Source organism: Chiloscyllium plagiosum, unplaced genomic scaffold (assembly GCF_037043375.1).
Source record: "Chiloscyllium plagiosum isolate Xiang-an unplaced genomic scaffold, Cpla_swu_hap1 HiC_scaffold_9, whole genome shotgun sequence".
NCBI lineage: Eukaryota > Metazoa > Chordata > Chondrichthyes > Orectolobiformes > Hemiscylliidae > Chiloscyllium > Chiloscyllium plagiosum.
The window spans coordinates 23,295,287-23,315,183 of NW_028270147.1; the positions used below are offsets into that span (position 1 = coordinate 23,295,287).

General features: G+C 41.8%; 1 protein-coding gene across 1 annotated transcript; it reads left to right on the top strand.

Annotated features, from left to right (window-relative positions):
* Positions 1-1,235: 1,235 nt before the first annotated feature.
* LOC122554196 (acid phosphatase 5, tartrate resistant b) lies at positions 1,236-16,138 on the top strand. The gene is made up of 5 exons (XM_087990264.1): positions 1,236-1,352; positions 2,398-2,525; positions 8,710-8,901; positions 9,353-9,500; positions 15,725-16,138. Exons 1-5 carry the CDS (start codon positions 1,251-1,253, stop codon positions 15,962-15,964), a joined length of 810 nt encoding a protein of 269 aa, XP_087846390.1. The 5' UTR covers positions 1,236-1,250; the 3' UTR covers positions 15,965-16,138.
* Positions 16,139-19,897: the final 3,759 nt, after the last annotated feature.

A 19,897-nucleotide genomic window follows, 5' to 3' on the forward strand; every position in this document is an offset into this window, starting at 1 on the left:
TTTAATATTGTAGCTAGATGGATCTGTTGCAATTTAAAGTTCCCAGATACCACAGTAAGGATCAACAACATAGCCCTTCCTTAACTGAGATTTTGCTGTCTTGGAAATATTCTCTCCAATGACTGGGTGACAAAATCAACCATTGCCCAGCAAAAACAAGCTCATCGTGGCAGGCTCACTCACAGGCTTTGGAAGGAATATGGTTTTGTCTCAGAACAAAGATCAAAGTGCTTCCTGCATCACTTCTTTATGGATGAGAGATTTGGACAAATTATTTGTATCAAAAAGCTAAAAGCGTTCCATCTTTGCTGCCTGATATCTATTTGTGACATCAGTTGAAACGTTCACATCAAGATTCTTGCAGAGTGCTGCATACCTGGCATTCAGAGAATGCTTTTCGGAGCTCACCTTTACTGTGATTGTCAAGTAGTATACATAGAGTCTGGATACCAAAAGCAGTACCTGACAACCAGCTGAGCAGGACTACCTTTACCACAGGATGTCCCAAACATAGATACAAAGACAGTGTCAAATCCAACCTCCAATCTTACAAGCTGGATTACAACACAAAGGAGAACAAAATATAATTGGCCAGATCCAGAGGTCTGTGTCATTAAAAAAAGCAAAAGTGACATGATAAAAACCATTTTCACATTTGTGTTACGTACATAGTTTAATTTGAAGCAATACTTTGCCCAAAGTTGTAAAGAGTTGGGAATACCGCAGGGTTTTCTCTGTGTATGTGCTGAGTTGCTGGAAGCTGCTATCTTTTCACCAAGCTTGTTTATACAACCTACTTAATTTGAAGTGGTGGTGGGTAGATGTGGCGGGGGTTGGGCTGACGAGATTCAGGTAAGATGGATCCTGATTGGATAGTTTGTGTCTAATTTCTTATGTAACAAACACACAACTTGCTGGAGAAACTCAGCAGGTCTGTCGCCACCATGGAAAGTCCAATATGACTATTCAAAACACAAAAAGAATAAAGCATTTCACTTCAGATTTCCAGCAACTATGGTATTTTGCTTTTATCAATCTTTGAGTAGTTTTATTGTTTGTAGGCTGCTGCAAATTCTCAAAACCTTCATTGATGATTCAGTGTTACACAGTCCAGATGTAATGATGTTTTAATGTTTTGTTCTTCTGTTTGGTTACAAGTCTATGACATGCGATTTATTGCATTTGGAGACTGGGGAGGTCTGCCTGATCCACCTTATGTAACGATTGTTCAGAAAGCCACAGCAGATGAGATGGGGAGAGTTGCACAAAGCACAGGAACAGATTTTATAATTAATGTTGGAGATAATTTTTACTACCGTGGTGTGAACGATGTAAATGATTTCAGATTTAAGGTAAGTTGACTTGTTCATTCATTTCAGGTATGTATAAATGCCAGGAAATCAGTCTTTTCAAAGACTCAAGAATGTGTTTCACTTAGTGACTGTACAGTAATGGTACAGGTTCCCAAAATGGCTAGATGCTGCCATCACCAATTGTATTCAGATTCACTTTGGAAGGTTACAAAGGCTGAAGAATGTATGGAAAAGCCTTCTGCCGTTAGTGAGAGAAGACAATATGCTGACATTTTAATTATATGCATTCTAAGTGGATCTTAAACCCAGAAAATTGCCTGTTGACTGTTAGTTACTTCCAGCAAAGTAGGAATTGTTTAAAGATTATGCCATGTCTGATTTTTAAGCTGCATTTACTCTTGCCTTTAATTAGTCTATCCATGCATTCCTGATCAAAAATTGGTAAATAAACGATAATTAATGAAAGACCAAAACATATTGCATCTGTTAAACATTGAGTTCCTATATAAATGGGAATTGTGAAATTAATTTGTACATATCATGTAAAACTATCTGCCTGGTGAATGTAAGTTATTTTTATGAACCTTAGATGCTGTAGAATGAGGTGGAAAATTTACATTGGAGCTTAATGGTTGGCAGAACTGTAATCAGAAGCCTTTAACTAAACCACTAATTTTTAAACCTCGTCTCCTGTAAAGCAATTAAGCACCCCGGAAGTTAAATGCAGTGAGCGAAAATAGACAAAAAGGAACTTGATATGTAACATTATGAAATTATGTCTATTATAATTTGATTTGTCAGGTTAACTTTTAAAAATTTTGCTGACAAAAATTCTAAAATAATAAATAAAGTCATTGAAGGGAAGTTAAGAGCTTCAAGAATCAATAGATCTTCCATTTAGAATATATTCTGCTTTATAAAATACTGTTTAGTCATAATATTCAGTAAAAATGTATCTTCCTACTTATGAATCAATTATTTATTTTCAGTTCTATATTTATGCATCTTTGTAAATTAACTCTCCTCTCACATCTAACACTGATGTACTCAGTTGCTGATATAGATTTTTAAATTATTTGACTAGGAAACATTTGAGAATATTTTCACAGCTCCATCCCTTGCCAATATCCCGTGGTATATTCTGGCAGGAAACCATGATCATTTGGGTAATGTTTCAGCACAAGTTGCTTATTCTGTGGTCTCTAAGAGATGGTAAGTGATTCTGAACATCTGTTTGTTCATGTTACATAGTGGTCTTAGTTTATGAAAGGGAAAATCAATGAGGTCATCTTTCCCAGAAATCTAACAATCAATCCAAGCATCCAAGGAATCCACATCATGTGAAGACATCTGGTTTATTAAATAAGCAGATGTAGAAATCTGTGACTGTTTCAATCTTCATTCCTTTCTATTGTGGACACTGTAGATTTTAAAAAGGTTTATTACCAATTGAACATTGTACCCCTGAAAAGGGGTATCATCCAGTCATGAATTAATATTCTGTAAGCTCATTATTAAATACAACTTATTTTTAAAGATATTTTAAGAGCATTAGACATTTCTTTTCAATGCAAACCTAGCAACTTTAAATGGTCTTGGATTTTCCTGTAATTATGAAGAATTAATTAGCACTTCCATTTTATCTACCCCATTTACATTTTCACCTCGGCTGTACTGTAATTTGTTTGACTTGCCCACTTTGAATATTGTTTGTCCTGGAAGATATCCAAACACTTGTGTGAAAAAGGTGATGCAACAAACTGTGAAGCATCAGAACAAATGGAAAACATTTGTTAGGATTCAGCTCCTTTTTGAAGGAGCGCATTATAAAATATTTGTCCTGTGCAAGGACTTTGTTTAGTATTTAATGTTTAATTTGAGGATGTAAGCTTCTATGCAGATTCTCTGTCTTCCCTGCTGCAAGTGGGCCAAGCATGACCAGATGTTCCAAGTTAGACTTTTCTCCTTATTAGAGAGGATTCTTTGTTCAAGAAAAGCACTGAATGACGTTTCATTGTTCTGTAAGAACCGATTTAAACACAGGAGATTTTAAAAGGAGATTTTAAAAGAAAAATTCCTTTGGCAATTAATCCTTGCAAATATTAATGAGAAAGTGTAATTTAAGAGCAATGATTGATCGCCACCTTCTGTCAGAGGCTGTGTATACACTGCCGTGCTATGAGTTGTTGTCCTGGCAAATGGCTTTGCATTCGCTGAAGAGCATGCATGGCAGCAGTGAAATCTTTGAAATAAAGGGTGATTAAAAAAACTAACCAACCCTTAATAATGAAAAATATATAGATTAGATTACCTACAGTGTGGAAACAGGCCCTTCAGGTCCACACCAACCCTCCGAAGAGTAACCCACCCAGACCCATCTCCCTCTGACTAATGAACCTAACACTATGGGCAATTTAGCATAGCCAATTCACCTGGCTTGCATATCTTTGTGACTGGGAGGAAACCCACGCAGACACGGGGAGAACGTGCAAACTCCGCACAGTCACCCGAGGCTGGGATCAAACCTGGGGCCCTGGTGCTGTGAAGCAGCAGTGCTAACCACTGAGCCACCATGCCACCCAGTCTTCGAGATTAGATTCCCTACAGTGTGGAAACAGGTCCTTCGGCCCAACATAGGTGGAGAGAAAAAAATTGTCCTGCCCTTCTCAATCTTTTACTCCCACTCCATGAACCTTATTTGACTGGCTGGGAATCCTTGCTCCAGTCTCCTCCCAGCTCCATGGTGATGATCTCTGACTTTGTTCCTCACAGCTTGCTAAAGACACAGTTGTGTTGGAGGACGGGACCTAGAACTTTCAGCTTTCCCAACATAAATTGAGATAGTCATATGTTAAGGGTTTAGAAGGGGTTGATTTTTTGAAATGTATCTAGGGAAGTTTTCGTAACAATATGTGGAAGACCCAACAAGGGACGGTGAGTGCTGGATCTGGTTCTGGGGAATGAAGAAAGACAAGTGTTCGATGTGGCAGTGGGGGAACAGTGGGCAAAGGTGACCACAATACAGTACAGTTCAAATTTGTTCTGGACAAGGAAAAGGATGGCCTGCCAAAGATGGCTTTGCTTTGGGGGGAGGTAGGTTTTATTAAAATAAAGCAGAATCTGGCTACAGTAGACTGGAAACAGCTCCTTACAGGTAAGTTGACAGTGGAGCAGTGGGGAGCATTCAAAAAGGAGCTGGTGAGAGTACAACATGCCCAACATGTGCCCCTTTGAGGGAAATGTAGGAGCAATAAGTTGAGAGAATCCTGAATATCTAGGACAGTGAGGACTAGTTGAGGAGGAAGAGCAGGGCCTTGATCAAGTTCAAAGGAAGCATTCAGCTATGGCCATGGAGGAATACAGGAAGTGCAGGAGGAAACTTAAGAAAGCAGATAGAAGAGAAAAAAGGGGGGCTTGAGAAAGGACTTGCAAACAGGATTGTGAAAGATTCTGAGATGTTTTATAAATACATTAAAGGGAAGAGGTTAACCAGGGAAAACGTAGGCCCCATTTGGGACCAAGGGGGCAACCTGTGAGTGAAGCTGCAGGATATTGGAAGGGTGTTGAATGAATACATCTCTTTGGTCTACATGCTAGAAAAGGAGAACATACATATGGAATTCAGGAAAAGGGACTGTGAGGAACTTGCACAGTTTGACATAGGAAATGGGGAGAATTGGAGGTTTTGGCAACTCCATTGGACTTAAAAACAGGCAAATCCCCTGGCCCGGATGAATTGTATTGCAGGCTGCTGTGGGAGGCAAGGCAAGAAATTGCAGGGGCTCTGACAAAAATATTTAATTCCTGTCTGGCCACAGGGTAAGTGCCAGAGGACTGGAGGATAGCTAATGTGGTTCCACTTTTTAGTGATGAACCAGGAAACCACAAACCAATGAGTCTCATGTCAGTGGTAGGGGAATCTATTGAAAAAAATTCTGAAGGAACGTATTAATACCCACTTGGAAAGGCATGAGCTAATTAGAGATAGTCAGCATGGTTCATCAGAGGGAGGTCATGCCTAACAAATATTTTTGAAAATGTAATCATGAGTGGATGAGGGGAGTTCAGTTGCTGTCGTTTATATGGATTTTAGCAAAGCTTTTGACAAGGTCCCACCTGGAAGAGTGATTGAGAAGGATAAAGCACATGACATTGAGGGAAACCTGGTGAGATGGATCAAAAACTAATTGAGTAATAGGACATAAAAGCTGTTTGAATAATTGGAGGCCAATGTCCAGCAGTGTACCACAACGATCCATGCTGGGATCATAAATAATATTGATGAAAATGGGGGCGGAAGGGCCTTTTCTGAGCTGTATGAAACCATGAATCCAGAGATACCTTGCCCTAACAGTGCCACCTGTTGTCAGAGACTGCAGTACAGTTGGTTAGCTGCCAATGAGAAAATGGAAGCGTTCAACAGTTCTTAAGTGGCTAGCCTTAAAGAAAGCAGACTTTTATTTGAAGTTTGGATCTGGTTGTGTGGACAGAGTTATTCAGCCCCAATGTGCTAATTGGAAAGTTGCTCCAAGGAAGTTTTCTGTCTTTTGAGACAGGACATATGTCCCGAAAAACCAGACCTTTGGGTCTCCCCCTGAGTCAGTATAGTGTTCCTTTCAGGTTAGCAAAGGTTTTTTTGGACTGAAAATGTCAAGGTCAATAACAGGTATTTATCCTTTCATACAAGATGTGGCCACAATGAATGTATTTTTGCTGGATCTGTTGAGGGAGCATTTGGGAATCATCCACACAGTCTTTTTCCATTGAGGCTACAAGCCTTCAATATATAGAAATTACATGACACCACATTTTTAAGGGCAAGATTTGTAAATCTTTCAAAACAAGCAAAGCAACATACAAACCAGAGCATCTTTTGTCTCTTATGTATCAGCAAAAGTCCAGACCATGGTAGGTAGGGATAGGGTATATTGACATTATATACCTATTTCCATTGCTTACTCATAAGTTAAACATGTTCATCAAACGTGGTTACCATTTAAAGCTACCATAGCCATAAAGAGTAACTTTTCGGCAGGATGGACTAACTATACTGAAATAGATAAACAATGAATTGGAACTCATTCTTCAGGGAGCTGTAGTGCATTGGCAAGTTTAGCGTTTGGATACTATTATTTTAGTCAATGGTGTGTTCAGCTCTCTCACATTGTAGTCGTTTACTTGAAGCATGAATTTGAGATCAGCTTGGAATCCATTGTTAACTTTGTACAGTATGTATATCCTGCCCAAGGTGATTGGCCTGGAAGGAATGGTCCCATCATCATCTCACATTATAGTGATCAATTCTCCTTCCCCCATTGCCCCAGAAGATGATTAGAGGAGGAGGCACTGTGTGAAGACAATACAGAATAAAGCAACGTGGGTGGGGCTTGGCAAGGGAGGAATTTGAATCAAGCAACAAGCCCTCAGACTGACCTCCAGTAGCATGAGCCACTGATGAACATAAGATTGGTCCTATGTTCAGAATGAGGTAAATGCAGGAACTTTGTTGAACAGCTCCATTGGCAGTAATGCAACTCTGATGGTTCAGTGGGGAAAATTTATTCAATTGCATATTAGTATGGAACATGTGACCCTTTGCTGAAATCCCAGTAGTAGTGAGAGTCTGTGTTTCAAAATTTCTGTCACAAATTTAGGAACTGGTGCGAACAAGACCGTGGGCACCCCGTCTGGGAACCTGTCACTGCCATCTTTGTCCAACTGGATGAATGTCCAGTTCCACCAGGGGTAGCAGGCTGTTATCATGCAGTTAATGAATAGCTCATTGGAACACCACTCACGGGACTGCCTGAGGTAGCCTACTGTCAAACAGGCCATTCATGTTCCCTTAAATGCTAAAAATCACACAACACCAGGTTATAGTCCAACAGGTTTAATTGGAAGTACATGAGCTTTCGGAGCGACGCTCCTTCAACAGGTGATAGTGGAGGGCTCAATCCTAACAGAATTTATAGCAAAAATTTACAGTGTGATGTAACTGAAATTATACCTTGAAAAATTGATTGTCTGTTAAGCCTTTCATCTGTTAGAATACAGTGATAGGTTCACTTCTTTCATGTGTAAATCACAAAACCTTTTTTTTAAAAAGTTGCATTCTCGGGTTAGCTGTTAAGAATGGTGATAACTAGACAATATGTTGAAGGTGTTGGCCCCCCCGTGTTCTCTGTCTATGCCATGATGTTTAGATTGATTCTAATCTAAAAAGTGAGATAACAGAGTTTTACAAACATAAATTCATGCAGTTTTTGAGCTTGGAGTTCTGCATGAATGCGTGCAGTTTTTGAGCAAAGTACAATGTAACCCTGCAAGTACAAATTCACCCCACAACATATATGTGTGCATGTGGGTCTTTGTCTGTCTGTGTGTGTGTCTGTCTGGGTTGGAGGTTATGAATGTGAGAAATTGTATGTGTGTGTGTGTAGTGAGTGCAGAGTACCTTAAGTCTTTGAGGGTGTGCGTGTGTCTGTAAGAGTGTATGTGGGTGTCTGTGTGTGTGTGTGTTACAGTGTGTGTGTGTAGGGGTATTTGTATGTGTGTATAGTGCAATGGTGGTCACCTGTAATGTGACATGAATCCAAGGTCCCGGTTGAGGCCCTCCCTATGGGTACCGAACTTAGCTATCAGCCTCTGCTCGGCCACTTTTCTCTGCTGCCTGTCCCGAAGTCCACTTGGAGGATGGTCACCCGAAGGTCCAAGGCTGAATGTCCTGGACCACTGAAGTGTTCCCCAACAGGGAGGGAACCCTTCTGTTTGTTGATTGTTGTGCGGTGCCCATTCATCCGTTGTCGTAGCCTTTGCTTGGTTTCCCCAATGTACCAGGCCTCAGGGCATCCTTGCCCTTAAATACAGTTGGTCTAAAATCCTCCAGCTGGTGAAAACATTGTACAAGACACTATACAAGACACTATACTCCAGCATGTCAGCTTTAATAAGAGATTGAAAACAGACCAAGATTACTGTCAGAATTATCAATATTTGAATAGCTAGCTGAGGAAGGTTTTCAGTGCAGTCACTCGAAAATTCAAACATCTGGTGGAGGAACTGGTTTACATCTTTTCCAATCACATAAGCCCTTGGAGAGGTGGATGTTCTGCCAGTAAAAGCAGCCATCAGGACACTGGGTGTGGAAGGAGCACAGCAGGCAGAGCCTAAATACATTTGTGGCGCATTAAAGTCAGTCCCTTCTACTGTTTATAGTTAGAGAAGCCCAATTGCTCCAGAACAAATGCAGTTTATTCAGGTATTTAAAAACATGAGAATGCTCAGAAATCAGAATCCAGGGTTAGCTAAGGTCACTATCTTTTCAGTCAAGAGTTTGGAATTGAAACTGACAGCAGTCCAGTCCAGTTTGGATTAAATGGCTACACTTTTTGTTTAGGAATTTTCCAAATCTCTACTATGAATTGGATTTTAAGGTTCCTAATATCAGTGTTTCTGTCACTATTCTGATGATCGATACTGTGGTGATTTGTGGAAATACCTATGAAGCCAACCAGCCATACGGACCTGAAAATCCTCAGTTAGCCAGGGAGCAGCTGCAGTGGATCCAGGAAAAACTGGCACATTCCAGGTAACGTCAGAATGTTAAAAGAAGAAATCACATCCGGGATAGAAGTTTATACAATAGAACCAACTTTACCAAATCGACTCAAACCAGAAACAGTGCGGTATGTGTGTTGACAAACTGTCTTCACGTTATCAGGATAGATTGTGTGAGCTTTCTAGGAAGATCACCGTTCATGAGAGGGAAAAAATTAATGTGAAAGCTACAATAGTTATAAAGGGTAAATGGTGAGCAGAGAGTGATTTATTGCTGCTTTTGTGGTCTGAATTGAATTTGAACAGTTTCAATTTGATAGTATCATTTGAAGAAATCATAGGTATTCTGCAGTGAGCATCTATCTAGTGTTTGTCCTTTAACAGGAGTTGTCTACCTAATCCCATTTCTCTTTCCTAAATCTGTATCCTGAGGGAAAATGTACTGTCAAATAAATTGTCTGATAAATTGGCTTCTGTTTTAGGTCTGACTATTTGATTGTTGCTGGTCACTATCCAGTGTGGTCAATAGGACAACATGGTCCGACTCCATGTCTGGTAGCTCAATTAAGACCACTTCTAAAGCAATACAATGTAACAGCCTATATCAGCGGCCATGATCATAGCCTCCAGGTAGGAAATTTTGCATCAACTTTAGAGTCATTAAGTCGTAGAGATATACAGCAAACAAACAGACCTTTTGGTCCAACTTGTCCATGCCAACTAGATATCCTAAATAAATCTAATCCTATTTGCCATCATTTGGTCGATATCCATCTAAACTCTTTCTATTCATACATCCATCTGGATGCCTTTGAAATGATGCAATTATACCAGCCTCCACCACTTCTTTTGGCAGCTTATTCCATACACACACCACCCTCGGTGTGAAGAAGTTGCCCTTTACGTCCCAAATAAATCTTCCCCCTCTCACCTCAAACCAACACCCACCCATTTACCCTATCTATGTCCTCCATGATTTTATAATCCTCTAAGGTCACCCCTCAGCCTCCGATGCCCCTGGGAAAACAGCTGCAGCCTATTCAGCTTCTCCCTATAGCTCAGACCCTCCAACCCTGGCAACATCCTTGTAAATCATTTCTGAACCCTTTCAAGTTTCACAAGATCCTATAGCATGGAGATCAGAACTGTTATACAATCCTGCTTTTGCAAGTATGAAACTTTAAGTTTTGAATTTTGAAAAACATCAGCTGTGCAGTTTCTATGGGTTTATTGAGGATGTTTCAAACACATTACGATTCATAATTTTTAACTAAATTACGAGACTTGATATTATCCAATTTAGTGCTTTTATATGAAGTTCATTTTCTTGAAACCACATGTAGTAAATGTATTTATTAATCCACTTCTGTATTCCGCAAACATACTTAGCTGTAAGACATATTTATTTATAGCCAAGAGCTTTGTGTACTCCCAGAAAGAGCCATCAAACCTTCCAGAACTAAGAGACTTGACAACTCAATGTAAGCTGTTCTTTTATTCACAGATGGATTAGTTTATGACTTGAAAATTGTGGGTAAAACTCCTTACTTTCTGTTTTAAAAAAAAAACTGTAATGTTGCAGATGATAGTCATTAAAATAAAAACAGGAAATGATTTGATTTGACTTATTATTGTCACATGTATCAGGATACAGTGAAAAGTATTGTTTTGCGTGCTATACAGACAGATCGTGCCTTCTTTAAGTACATCAAGGTAATAGAACAGAATGCAGAATATAGTGTTACAGCTACAGAGAAAGTGCAAAGAAAGATCAACTTTAATATATCAGATGTCCGATCGTAAGTATGAAAACAAGGAAGAAGCTGTTTTTGAATCTATTAGTAAACACTTTCAAACTTTTGTATCTTCTGCCCAATGGAAGAGGGTGGAAGAGTCTAACCGGGGCGTGAGGGGTTTTTGATTATGTTGGCTGCTTTCCCAAGGCAGCAAGAAGTGTAGATGGAGTTAATGGAGGGAAGGCTGGTTTGCATGATGGTTTGGGTTGTGTTCACAACTCTAATTTCTTGTGGTTTTAGTCATAGAACCATAGCGATGTACAGCATAGAAACAGATCCTTCAGTCCAACTTGACCATCTGACCAGATATCCTAAATTAATCTAATCCCACCTGCCAGCATTTGGCCCATATTCCTCCAAATCTGTCCTATTCATATACCCATCCAGATGCCTTTTAAATGTAACTGTACCAGCCTCCACCATTTTTTCTGGCAGCTCATTCCATACATGGACCGCACTGTGAAAAAGTTGTGCCTCAGCTCCCTTTAAATCTTTCCCCTCTCACCTTCAACCTATGCCCTCTAATTTTGGACTCCCCTGCCCTAGGGAAAAGACCTTGACTATTCACCTTGTCCAAGCCCCTCATGATTTCATAAACTTCTATAAGGTCACCCTTCAGCCTCCGATGCTCCAGGCAAAATAGCCCCAGCCTGCTGTGATGTATCTGGATAGGATGCTTCTGTGGAGCATCTATAAAATTGGTAAGAGTCATTGTGGACATGCCAAATTCCTTAACCTCCTGAGGAAGTTAGAGGAGTTGGTGTGCCTTCTTGACTGACACATTAACATGTATAGACCAGGACAGATTGTTGGTGACATTTACTCCTAAGAAATCGAAACTCCTGACCATCTCCATCTCAGCACCATTGATACATACAGGGGTGTGTCCTCCACTTTCTGAAGTTGATGATCAGCTCTTTCGTTTTGCCGACATTGAGAGAGAGATTGTTGTGCTGGAAATGCTAGAAATATTCAGTCCATCATGCAGTATCCGTGGAGAGAAACTGATGTTCCGATGAACGGTCACTGAGCTGAAAAGTTAACTGTTTCTCTCCACCTATAGCTGCCTTTATATTCAGTTCCCTTGTTAAATACTGCTCTGTGGATGTGTGCCATTTTGATTTCCTGTTCATTCCCTTAATGTATATTACTGGAATTCCCTACAGAACAGATTGTATCATTTATGTGAAAGTCGGTATTTTAAGTTAGACAAATCTGAAGATTGAGCTGGAAATATCCGCCCTACTTATTTGGACAAAGAAATAGCATATGGAATATACTGTGGAAAAATGTGAAGTTATGCACTTTAGTAGGAAGAACAGAAGTGTAGACTATTTCCTATATCGGGAAAGGCTTTGGAAATCTGAAGCACAAGGGATCTTGGGAATCCTAGTTCAGGATTCTCTTCAGGTTAGCATGCAGGTTCAGATGGCAGTTAGGAGGCAAATGCAATGTTAGCATTCATTTCAAGAGGACTAGATTACAAAAGCAGCAGTGCATTGTTGAGGCTGTATAAGGCTCTGGTCAGACTCCATTTAGAATTTTGTGAGCAGTTTTTAGTCTTGTACCTAAGCAGGGATGTTCTGGCATTGGAGGGGAGGCCTTGGTAGAGATCTTGTTTTATTCATTTTGTTGGATGTGAACATTGCTGGCTGGGCCAGCATTTATTGCCCGTCCCTAGCTGCCCTTGAGAATGTGGTGGTGAGCTGCCTTCTTGAACTGCTGCAGTCTACCTGCTGTGGGTTGACCCACAATGCGATTAGGGAGGGGATTCCAGGATTTTGATCCAACAACAGTGAAGGAACAGTGAGTTTTTTTCAAGTCAGGATGGTGAGTGGCTTGGAGGGGAACTTGAAAGTGTTGGTGTTCCCACATATCTGCTGCTCTTGTTCTTCTAGATGGTAGTGTTAGGCGATTTGGAAGGTGCTATTTGAGGATCTTTGGTGAATTTCTGCAGTGGATCTTGTAGATAATACACACTGCTGCTACTGAGAGTCAGTAGTGCAGGGAGTGGATGCTTGTGAATGTAGTACCTGTCAAGTGGGCTGCTTTGTCTTGGATGGTGTCAAGCTTCTTGAGTGTAGTTGGGGCTGCACTCATTCAGGCAAGTGGGGAGTATTCCATCACACTCCTGACTTGTGCCTTGTAGATGGTGGACAGACTTTGAGGCGTCAGGAGGTGAGTTACTCGCGCAGTATTCCTAGCCTCTGACTTGCTCTTGTAGCTACTGTGTTTATGTGGTGAGTCCAGTTGAGTTTGTGGTCACTGATAACCCCAGGATGTTGATAGTGGGGGATTCAGTGATGGTAACACCATTAAATATCAAGGGGCAGTGGTTAGATTGTATCTTAACGATGATGGTCATAGCCTGGCTTTTGCGGCACAAATGTTACTTGCCACCTGTCAGCCCAAGTCTGGGTATCGTCCCAATCTTGCTGCATTTCGACACAGATTGCTTCACTATCTGAGGAGTCATGAATAGTGCTGAACATTGTGTAAACATTGGCAAACATCCTCACTTCTGACCATATGATGGAGGGAAGATCGTTGATGATGCAATTGAAGATAGTTGGGCCTGGGTTTCAATCCTGAGGAACTCCTGATGAGATGTCCTAGAGCTGAGAAGACTGACCTCCAACAACCACAACCATCTGCCTACATGTCTGGTATGACTTGAACCACTGGAGAGTTTGCCCTCCAAAAGATATTGATTCCAGTTTGGTTAGGGCTCCTTGATGTCACACTCATATGTATGCAGCCTTGAAGGCAAGGGCTGTCACTCTCACCTCACCTCTGGAATTCAGCTCTTTTGTCCATTTGAACCAAGACTGTAATGAGATCAGGAGCTGAGTGGCCCTGGCAGAATCCAAACTGGGCACTACTGAGCAGGTTATTGCTGATCAGGTGCTGCTTTGTAGCACTGATAAAGACACCTTCTATAACTTTATTGATGATCAAGAGTAGACTGATGGGTGGTAATTGGATGGATTGGATTTGACCTGCGTTTTATGTACAGAACATATTTGGGCAATTTTCTACTTTCTACACTGCAGGCAATGGGAGGCAATGGCCTAGTGGTATTATCACTGGACTGTTAATCCAGAGACCCCGGTAATGTTCTGAGGACGTGGGTTTGAATCCTGCATGGCAGGTGGTGGAATTTGGATTCATTAATGAGCATGAAACTACTGTCAATTGTCGCAAAAATCCATTTGGTTCATTAATGTCCTTTAGGAAAGGAAACTGCCATCCTTACCCCGTCTGGCCTAAGTGTGACTCCAGACCCACAGCAATGTGGTTGACACTTAACTGCCCTCTGGGCAATTAGTGATGGGCAACAAATGCTGACCTCGCCACAGACATCCACGTCCTGTGAATGAATAAAAAAAAGTTGTTGTTTAGCAATACAAGAATATTGAATAAGTAGATGTGGATGGAGTTAAGGAGGATTAGCCCCGATCTCAGGGGTTAGTCTGGATGGAGATAAGGATGATTGGCCCAGATCTCTGGGGGTTAGTCAGGATGGAGATGAGGAGGATTGGCCCTGATCTCTGGGGGTTAGTCCAGATGGAGATAAGGAGGATTGGCCCCGATCGCTGGGGGTTAGTCTAGATGGAGATAAAGAGGATTGGCCCTAATCTCTCGGGGGTATCTGGATGGAGATAAGGAGGATTTGCCCCGATTTCTGGGGGTTAGTCTGATACTAAATGTTTTTTGGGATCTCTTGGAGACCCATTCAAACTAACTACATGGGAATTCACTGGGAAGCTTAAACTTCTGATGGGAACTACCCAGCCTTTGGAACTCTCTGAAAATATCCTCAACTCTGAGTTAAAGTTGGAGACTTTGGAGGATTCTGACTTACTTAATAGCTAAATTGGATGGATTAAAACCTTCTCTAATCCCTGGCTAACCATTAACCAGACTTCACCCTCCCTGCCCATCAACTGGACCCCACGCCACTCACATTGACACCTTCCAGACTCAGCCTGACTATCATTCCTGCCCTTCCAGACTCGATTTTCTACCAGTGTCCCCAAAACCCTCCCTCCAACTATGACTTGAAATGCCCCAGATCCAACTTTCCACCTCTGTCCTTCTTGCTGTAGAAAAGGAACGTGACTTTTTTACTCCCAGCTAAACACAGAAACACAGGTGTGCTGCACATTTCTGAGGCCTCTGGTATCAGTAAGTGGGGTCAGAAATGTGGGTGACTGACCGACCCTGGAAAAAAAATGTAGGTGTCAGAGCAGCAAACCCCACCCCCCCACCCCCCAGGATTGGCTGCCCAGTATATTGAACTTATTCAGTGACTGCTTCACTGAATAAGGTCAACAGTGGCAAGAAATTTTGATATAATTTCAGGAAAATATAAATAAAGGTTTACATTGTAGTTGGACTTTAATGTGAATTGTTCAATTTTGACTCGTTTGGAATAGTGTGACCTTCACTGAGGTGTTTGGAAGCCTTAACTTCCCAGGTCCGAACTAAAATATCTGGTCACTTCAATCATTTTGAAGATTCTGTGAACTTTAATGTGTCCACAACTATCCATCCAGATCAATGCTTCCTTTACAATTATACGCTGTGAGAAGGAGGTATACAACACACAAAGTCTCTCTTTGCCTTTTATATCAAACCTGCTGCAGTTACTGGCTCACCTTTTGTAATCATCTTCTCTCAAATGTCTGTTTCTTCTTAAACAAAGTCAGAAATTGCTGGAAAAGCTCAGCAGGTCTGGCTGCGTCTGTGCAGAGAAAGCAGAGTTAGCTTTACAGGTCCAGTGACCCTTCTTCAGAACTTTTGTTTCTGATTTCCAGCATCCCCAATTCTTTGTTTTTAGTGGCTGTCCATTTCTTCTTGATGGAGGGGGACTGAGTAGAAAGAAGAAGCAGTTCTAACTCCAGAATGAATTAACCACAAATATAGAATCATAGAATCCCAACAGTCTGGAAACAGCAAATGTGGTTCGTCTAGGATGACAATCAAACCATTGATGGTGAGTGGGGAATGCTCCCAAGTAAGATGGACTTTAATGTTTTTAATTTTCCTCTGCAGTTTATTCGCGAAGGTGAGGGGATTGCTTACATTGTGAGCGGAAGTGGGAGTTTCGTCGACTCATCAACGATAAACAGGGCGAAGGTTCCAAGCGATTGGCTGCGTTTCTACAATGCTGAGATTAGTGCTTTGGGTGGATTTGTACTGATTCGAATTACTGCAGAACAAATGTTTGCATCATACAGACAGCCATATGGGATGGTGGTTTTCCAAACTGCATTACCAAGGCGCACATTTTAAATCAGTGGGAAGAAAGGACATGAAAAGAACCTGATTCCTCTTAGAATTATTCTCAATACACATTCACTTCGACCAGTGCCTAATCTTCGGGAGATTGGGTTTGAAATTTCTTTTACTGTTGGCTGTTAATTGACCTATTGGAATGGATATTGTAACGTGCTGATAGTGGTCTGTCACCTTGCTAAAAAAAAGTAGAATAATAAAACAAGATTGAATTGATGGGACAGCAAAGATGATTTGTCAGCCTTGCCCTGCCATTGCAGAGGTTTGGGATCACACGTGGGAAATTGAGGCCAGTGATATCAATTGACTCACACATCCAAATTTCCAACATGTAATCTGTGGATGTCTATCAACAGTTGCACGATGTCTATCAACAGTTGCATAATGTTGAAAATTGCTCCTATAATACAAAACAAAACTGAAGCTACAGTATTTTCTTCTGCCCAGTTTCTCAGATGCAATGCATGCTTAAAATTAAGGCTAATTTTGTTATTTTCTCCCTGTGAGCAGTTTTGGCCCCATAACTAAGCAACGGTGTGCCCTTAGAGGGGGTCATAGAATCATAGGGATGTACAGCGTGGAAACAGACCCTTCATTCCATCTCGTCCATGCTAACCAGATATCCTAAACTAATCTAGTCCCATCTGCCAGCATTTGACCCATATTCCTCTAAACCCTTCCTATTCATATACCCATCCAGATGCCTATTAAATGTTGTAATTGTACCAGCCTCCACCACTTCCTCTGGCAGCTCATTCCGTACACACACCGCTTTCTGTGTGAAGGCGTTGCCCCTTCGGTCCTTGAGGAGATTTACAAGAATGATCCTGGGGGTGAAGAGGTTGTCATTATGAGGAGCGGTTGATGATTCTGGGTCTGTAGTCAATGAGGTTTAGAAGAATGGGGTGGGGAGGTGAGGAGTGTGGGTTCATCATTGAAACTTACAGAATACTGAGAGGAACTCGCTAGGTCTGGCAATATCTATGGAGAGAAAGCAGAATCAATGTATTCTTCAGAACTGGACATGAAACATTAACTGCGCGTTCTCTCCACAGATGCTGCCAGACCTGCTGAATTTCTCCAGCAACTTTTGTTTTTGTTTTTGTTTTCCAGCATCCGCAGTTCTTCCAGTTTTTTTTAAGAATACTGAGAGCCCTGGATAGAGTGCACGTGGAGAAGATGTTTCCGCTGGTAGGAGAGACTAGGACCTGAGGGCGCAGCCTTAGAGTGAAGGGTGATCCTTTAGAACTGAAATGAGAAATTTCTTCAGTTAGAGGGTGCTGATTCGGTAGAAATCATTGCCACAAAAAGCCATGGACATGAAGTCATTGAGTGTCTTTATGACAGAGATAAATAGGTATTTGCTTAGTTAAGGAGATCAAGGATTACAGGGCGAAGGCAGGAGAATGAGGTTGAGAAATGTATTAGCCATGATTGAATGGTGGAGCAGAATTGATGGGCCAAATGGGCTAATATTGCTCCTATGTCTTATGGTCTCATGCAGATGCTCAAAAATAAGAAAGTGGTTTCTTCCATTCAAGTGGCGACTGTCGAATGGAGGTGATCTGGTTCCACCTCAGGAGGGGTTTCACCAGCTGTCATTCGGGCTCCATCCTTGAAACTTATGGGCTTGCCTTGATACCAGGCTCCAAGGGATTACTCGTTTATTTTCGATTTGGTTCCTTCACCTTGTGCACAAGTAACAGTGTTACAGAACATTACGAAGCAAGCAGCAAATATTTGTCAAAAAATGGTTGAGACAATCCAAAGCAAAGCATGGGATTTTGACAAAAATCAAACGCATCAAAATATGGAGATTTCTGTAAAATATCTGAAATTTTATCTTCTGTGCTTGTAGAATTTTGTAAATATTTGATCTGATCTGTGCAGAAAAGAATTATGTGGAGGTGAGAGTGTGGGATTGGAGTGGACAGAAGTCACACAACACCAGATTATATGTGGACTTCAACAGTTTCCTCATTTCCCCTTCCCCCACCTCACCCTAGTTCCAAACTTCCAGCTCAGCACTGTCCCATGACTTGTCCGGACTTGGTAAAAACAATGACTGCAGATGTTTTTACCTCGTTGATTTTAACCCTTGTCCGGACTTGTCCTACCTCCCTATCTCCTCTTCCAGCTATCCACTCCACCCTCTCCTCCCTGACCTATCACCTTTATCCCTTCCCCCACTCACCCATTGTACTCTATGCTACTTTCTCCCCACCCCCACCCTCCTCTAGCTTATCTCTCCACGCTTCAGGCTCACTGCCTTTATTCCTGATGAAGGGCTTTTGCCCGAAACGTCGATTTCGAAGCTCCTTGGATGCTGCCTGAACTGCTGTGCTCTTCCAGCACCACTAATCCAGAACCAGATTATAGTCCAACAGATTTGTTTTAAATCACAAGCTTTCGGAGCACTGCTCTTTCATCAGGTCACCTGGTGGTGTGTACCTCAGGGAGAAAATAGAAGGCAACAGGAAAATTCGGAACCTAATTTCAAAAGACAAAACGCTGTCTTGAAGCTCCCTGGCCTTCCAATGCCAATGGTTATGTTTCTTAAGGAACTTAGTAAGGAAATCTGATGCACCTACATTACAGATGTCATTTATCTGTTTTTTGTTACTTTTTATACCATAGTCTCTCGCAAGGTTTGTGAAGGTTTATAGCTCAGGTTGAGGTTTAGGGTGTAGGTTTGCTCACTGAGCTGTAGGTTTGATATCCAGACATTTCATTACCTGGCTAGGTAACATCATCAGTAGTGACCTCCAAGTGAAGCGAAGCTGTTGTGTCCTGCTTTCTATTTATATCTTTCTCCTGGATGGGGTTCCTGGGGTTTGTGGTGATGTCTTTTCCTGTTCGTTTTCTGAGGGGTTGATAGATGGCATCTAGATCTATGTGCTTGTTTATGGCATTGTGGTTGGAGTGCCAGGCCTCTAGGAATTCTCTGGCATGTCTTTGCTTAGCTGAAAATGTGTTGCTGGAAAAGCGCAGCAGGTCAGGCAGCATCCAGGGAACAGGAGAATCGACGTTTCGGGCATAAGCCCTTCTTCAGGCTTTCGGGCTTATGCCTGAAACGTCGATTCTCCTGTTCCCTGGATGCTGCCTGACCTGCTGCGCTTTTCCAGCAACACATTTTCAGCTCTGATCTCCAGCATCTGCAGACTTCACTTTCTCCTCATGTCTTTGCTTAGCCTGTCCCAGGATAGATGTGTTGTCCCAATCGAAATGGTGGGTTTTTTCATCCGTGTGTAGGGCTATGAAGGAGAGGGGGTCGTGTCTTTTTGTGGCTAACTGGTGTTTGTGTATCCTGGTGGCTAACTTTCTTCCTATTTGTCCTACGTAGTGTTTGTGGTAGTCCTTGCATGGAATTTTATAGATGATGTTGGTTTTGTCCATGGGTTGTACTGGGTCTTTTAAGTTTGTTAGTTTTTGTTTGAGAGTGTTGGTGGGTTTGTGTGCTACTAGGATTCCGAGGGGTCCACAAGGTCCCTCACCAACGTTTACAGATGCACCAGTGAAAACATACTGTCTGGGTGCATAACATCCTAGTATGGCAACTGTTCTACCATAAGAAACTACAGAAGGTTATGTGCACAGCCCAGACCATCACAAAAGCCAACTTCCCAACCATGGACTCCATTTACACTACCATTGCTGTTGAAAGGCTACCAACATCATCAAAAATCCAACGCATATTCATATTGCTCTCTTACAGCCTCTTCGATCAGGTAGAAGATACAGAAGCTTGAACATACCCACGTGGAGACTCCCTCTAGCACCAGGCCTCTCCAGACCAAAGTGACTTCCAGGTTGGACACCACTTCCGTTTCCAGGTCAGCACCTGGGCCACCGTGACCACCCACCAGGACTCTCGAGTACTCACCCGTCTCTGCTCTAGATGTCTCCCACAACGCTGCCTGGGATTCTGCT

Excerpts from the sequence above, each read along its gene's own strand:
- LOC122554196 (XM_087990264.1), top strand. The coding sequence starts at position 1,251 with ATGGGGAGAGTTGCACAAAGCACAGGAACAGATTTTATAATTAATGTT. Across the intron at positions 1,353-2,397 it reads TAAATGATTTCAGATTTAAG|GAAACATTTGAGAATATTTT; the intron begins GTAAGTTGACTT and ends TTATTTGACTAG. Across the intron at positions 9,501-15,724 it reads GCCATGATCATAGCCTCCAG|TTTATTCGCGAAGGTGAGGG; the intron begins GTAGGAAATTTT and ends TTTCCTCTGCAG.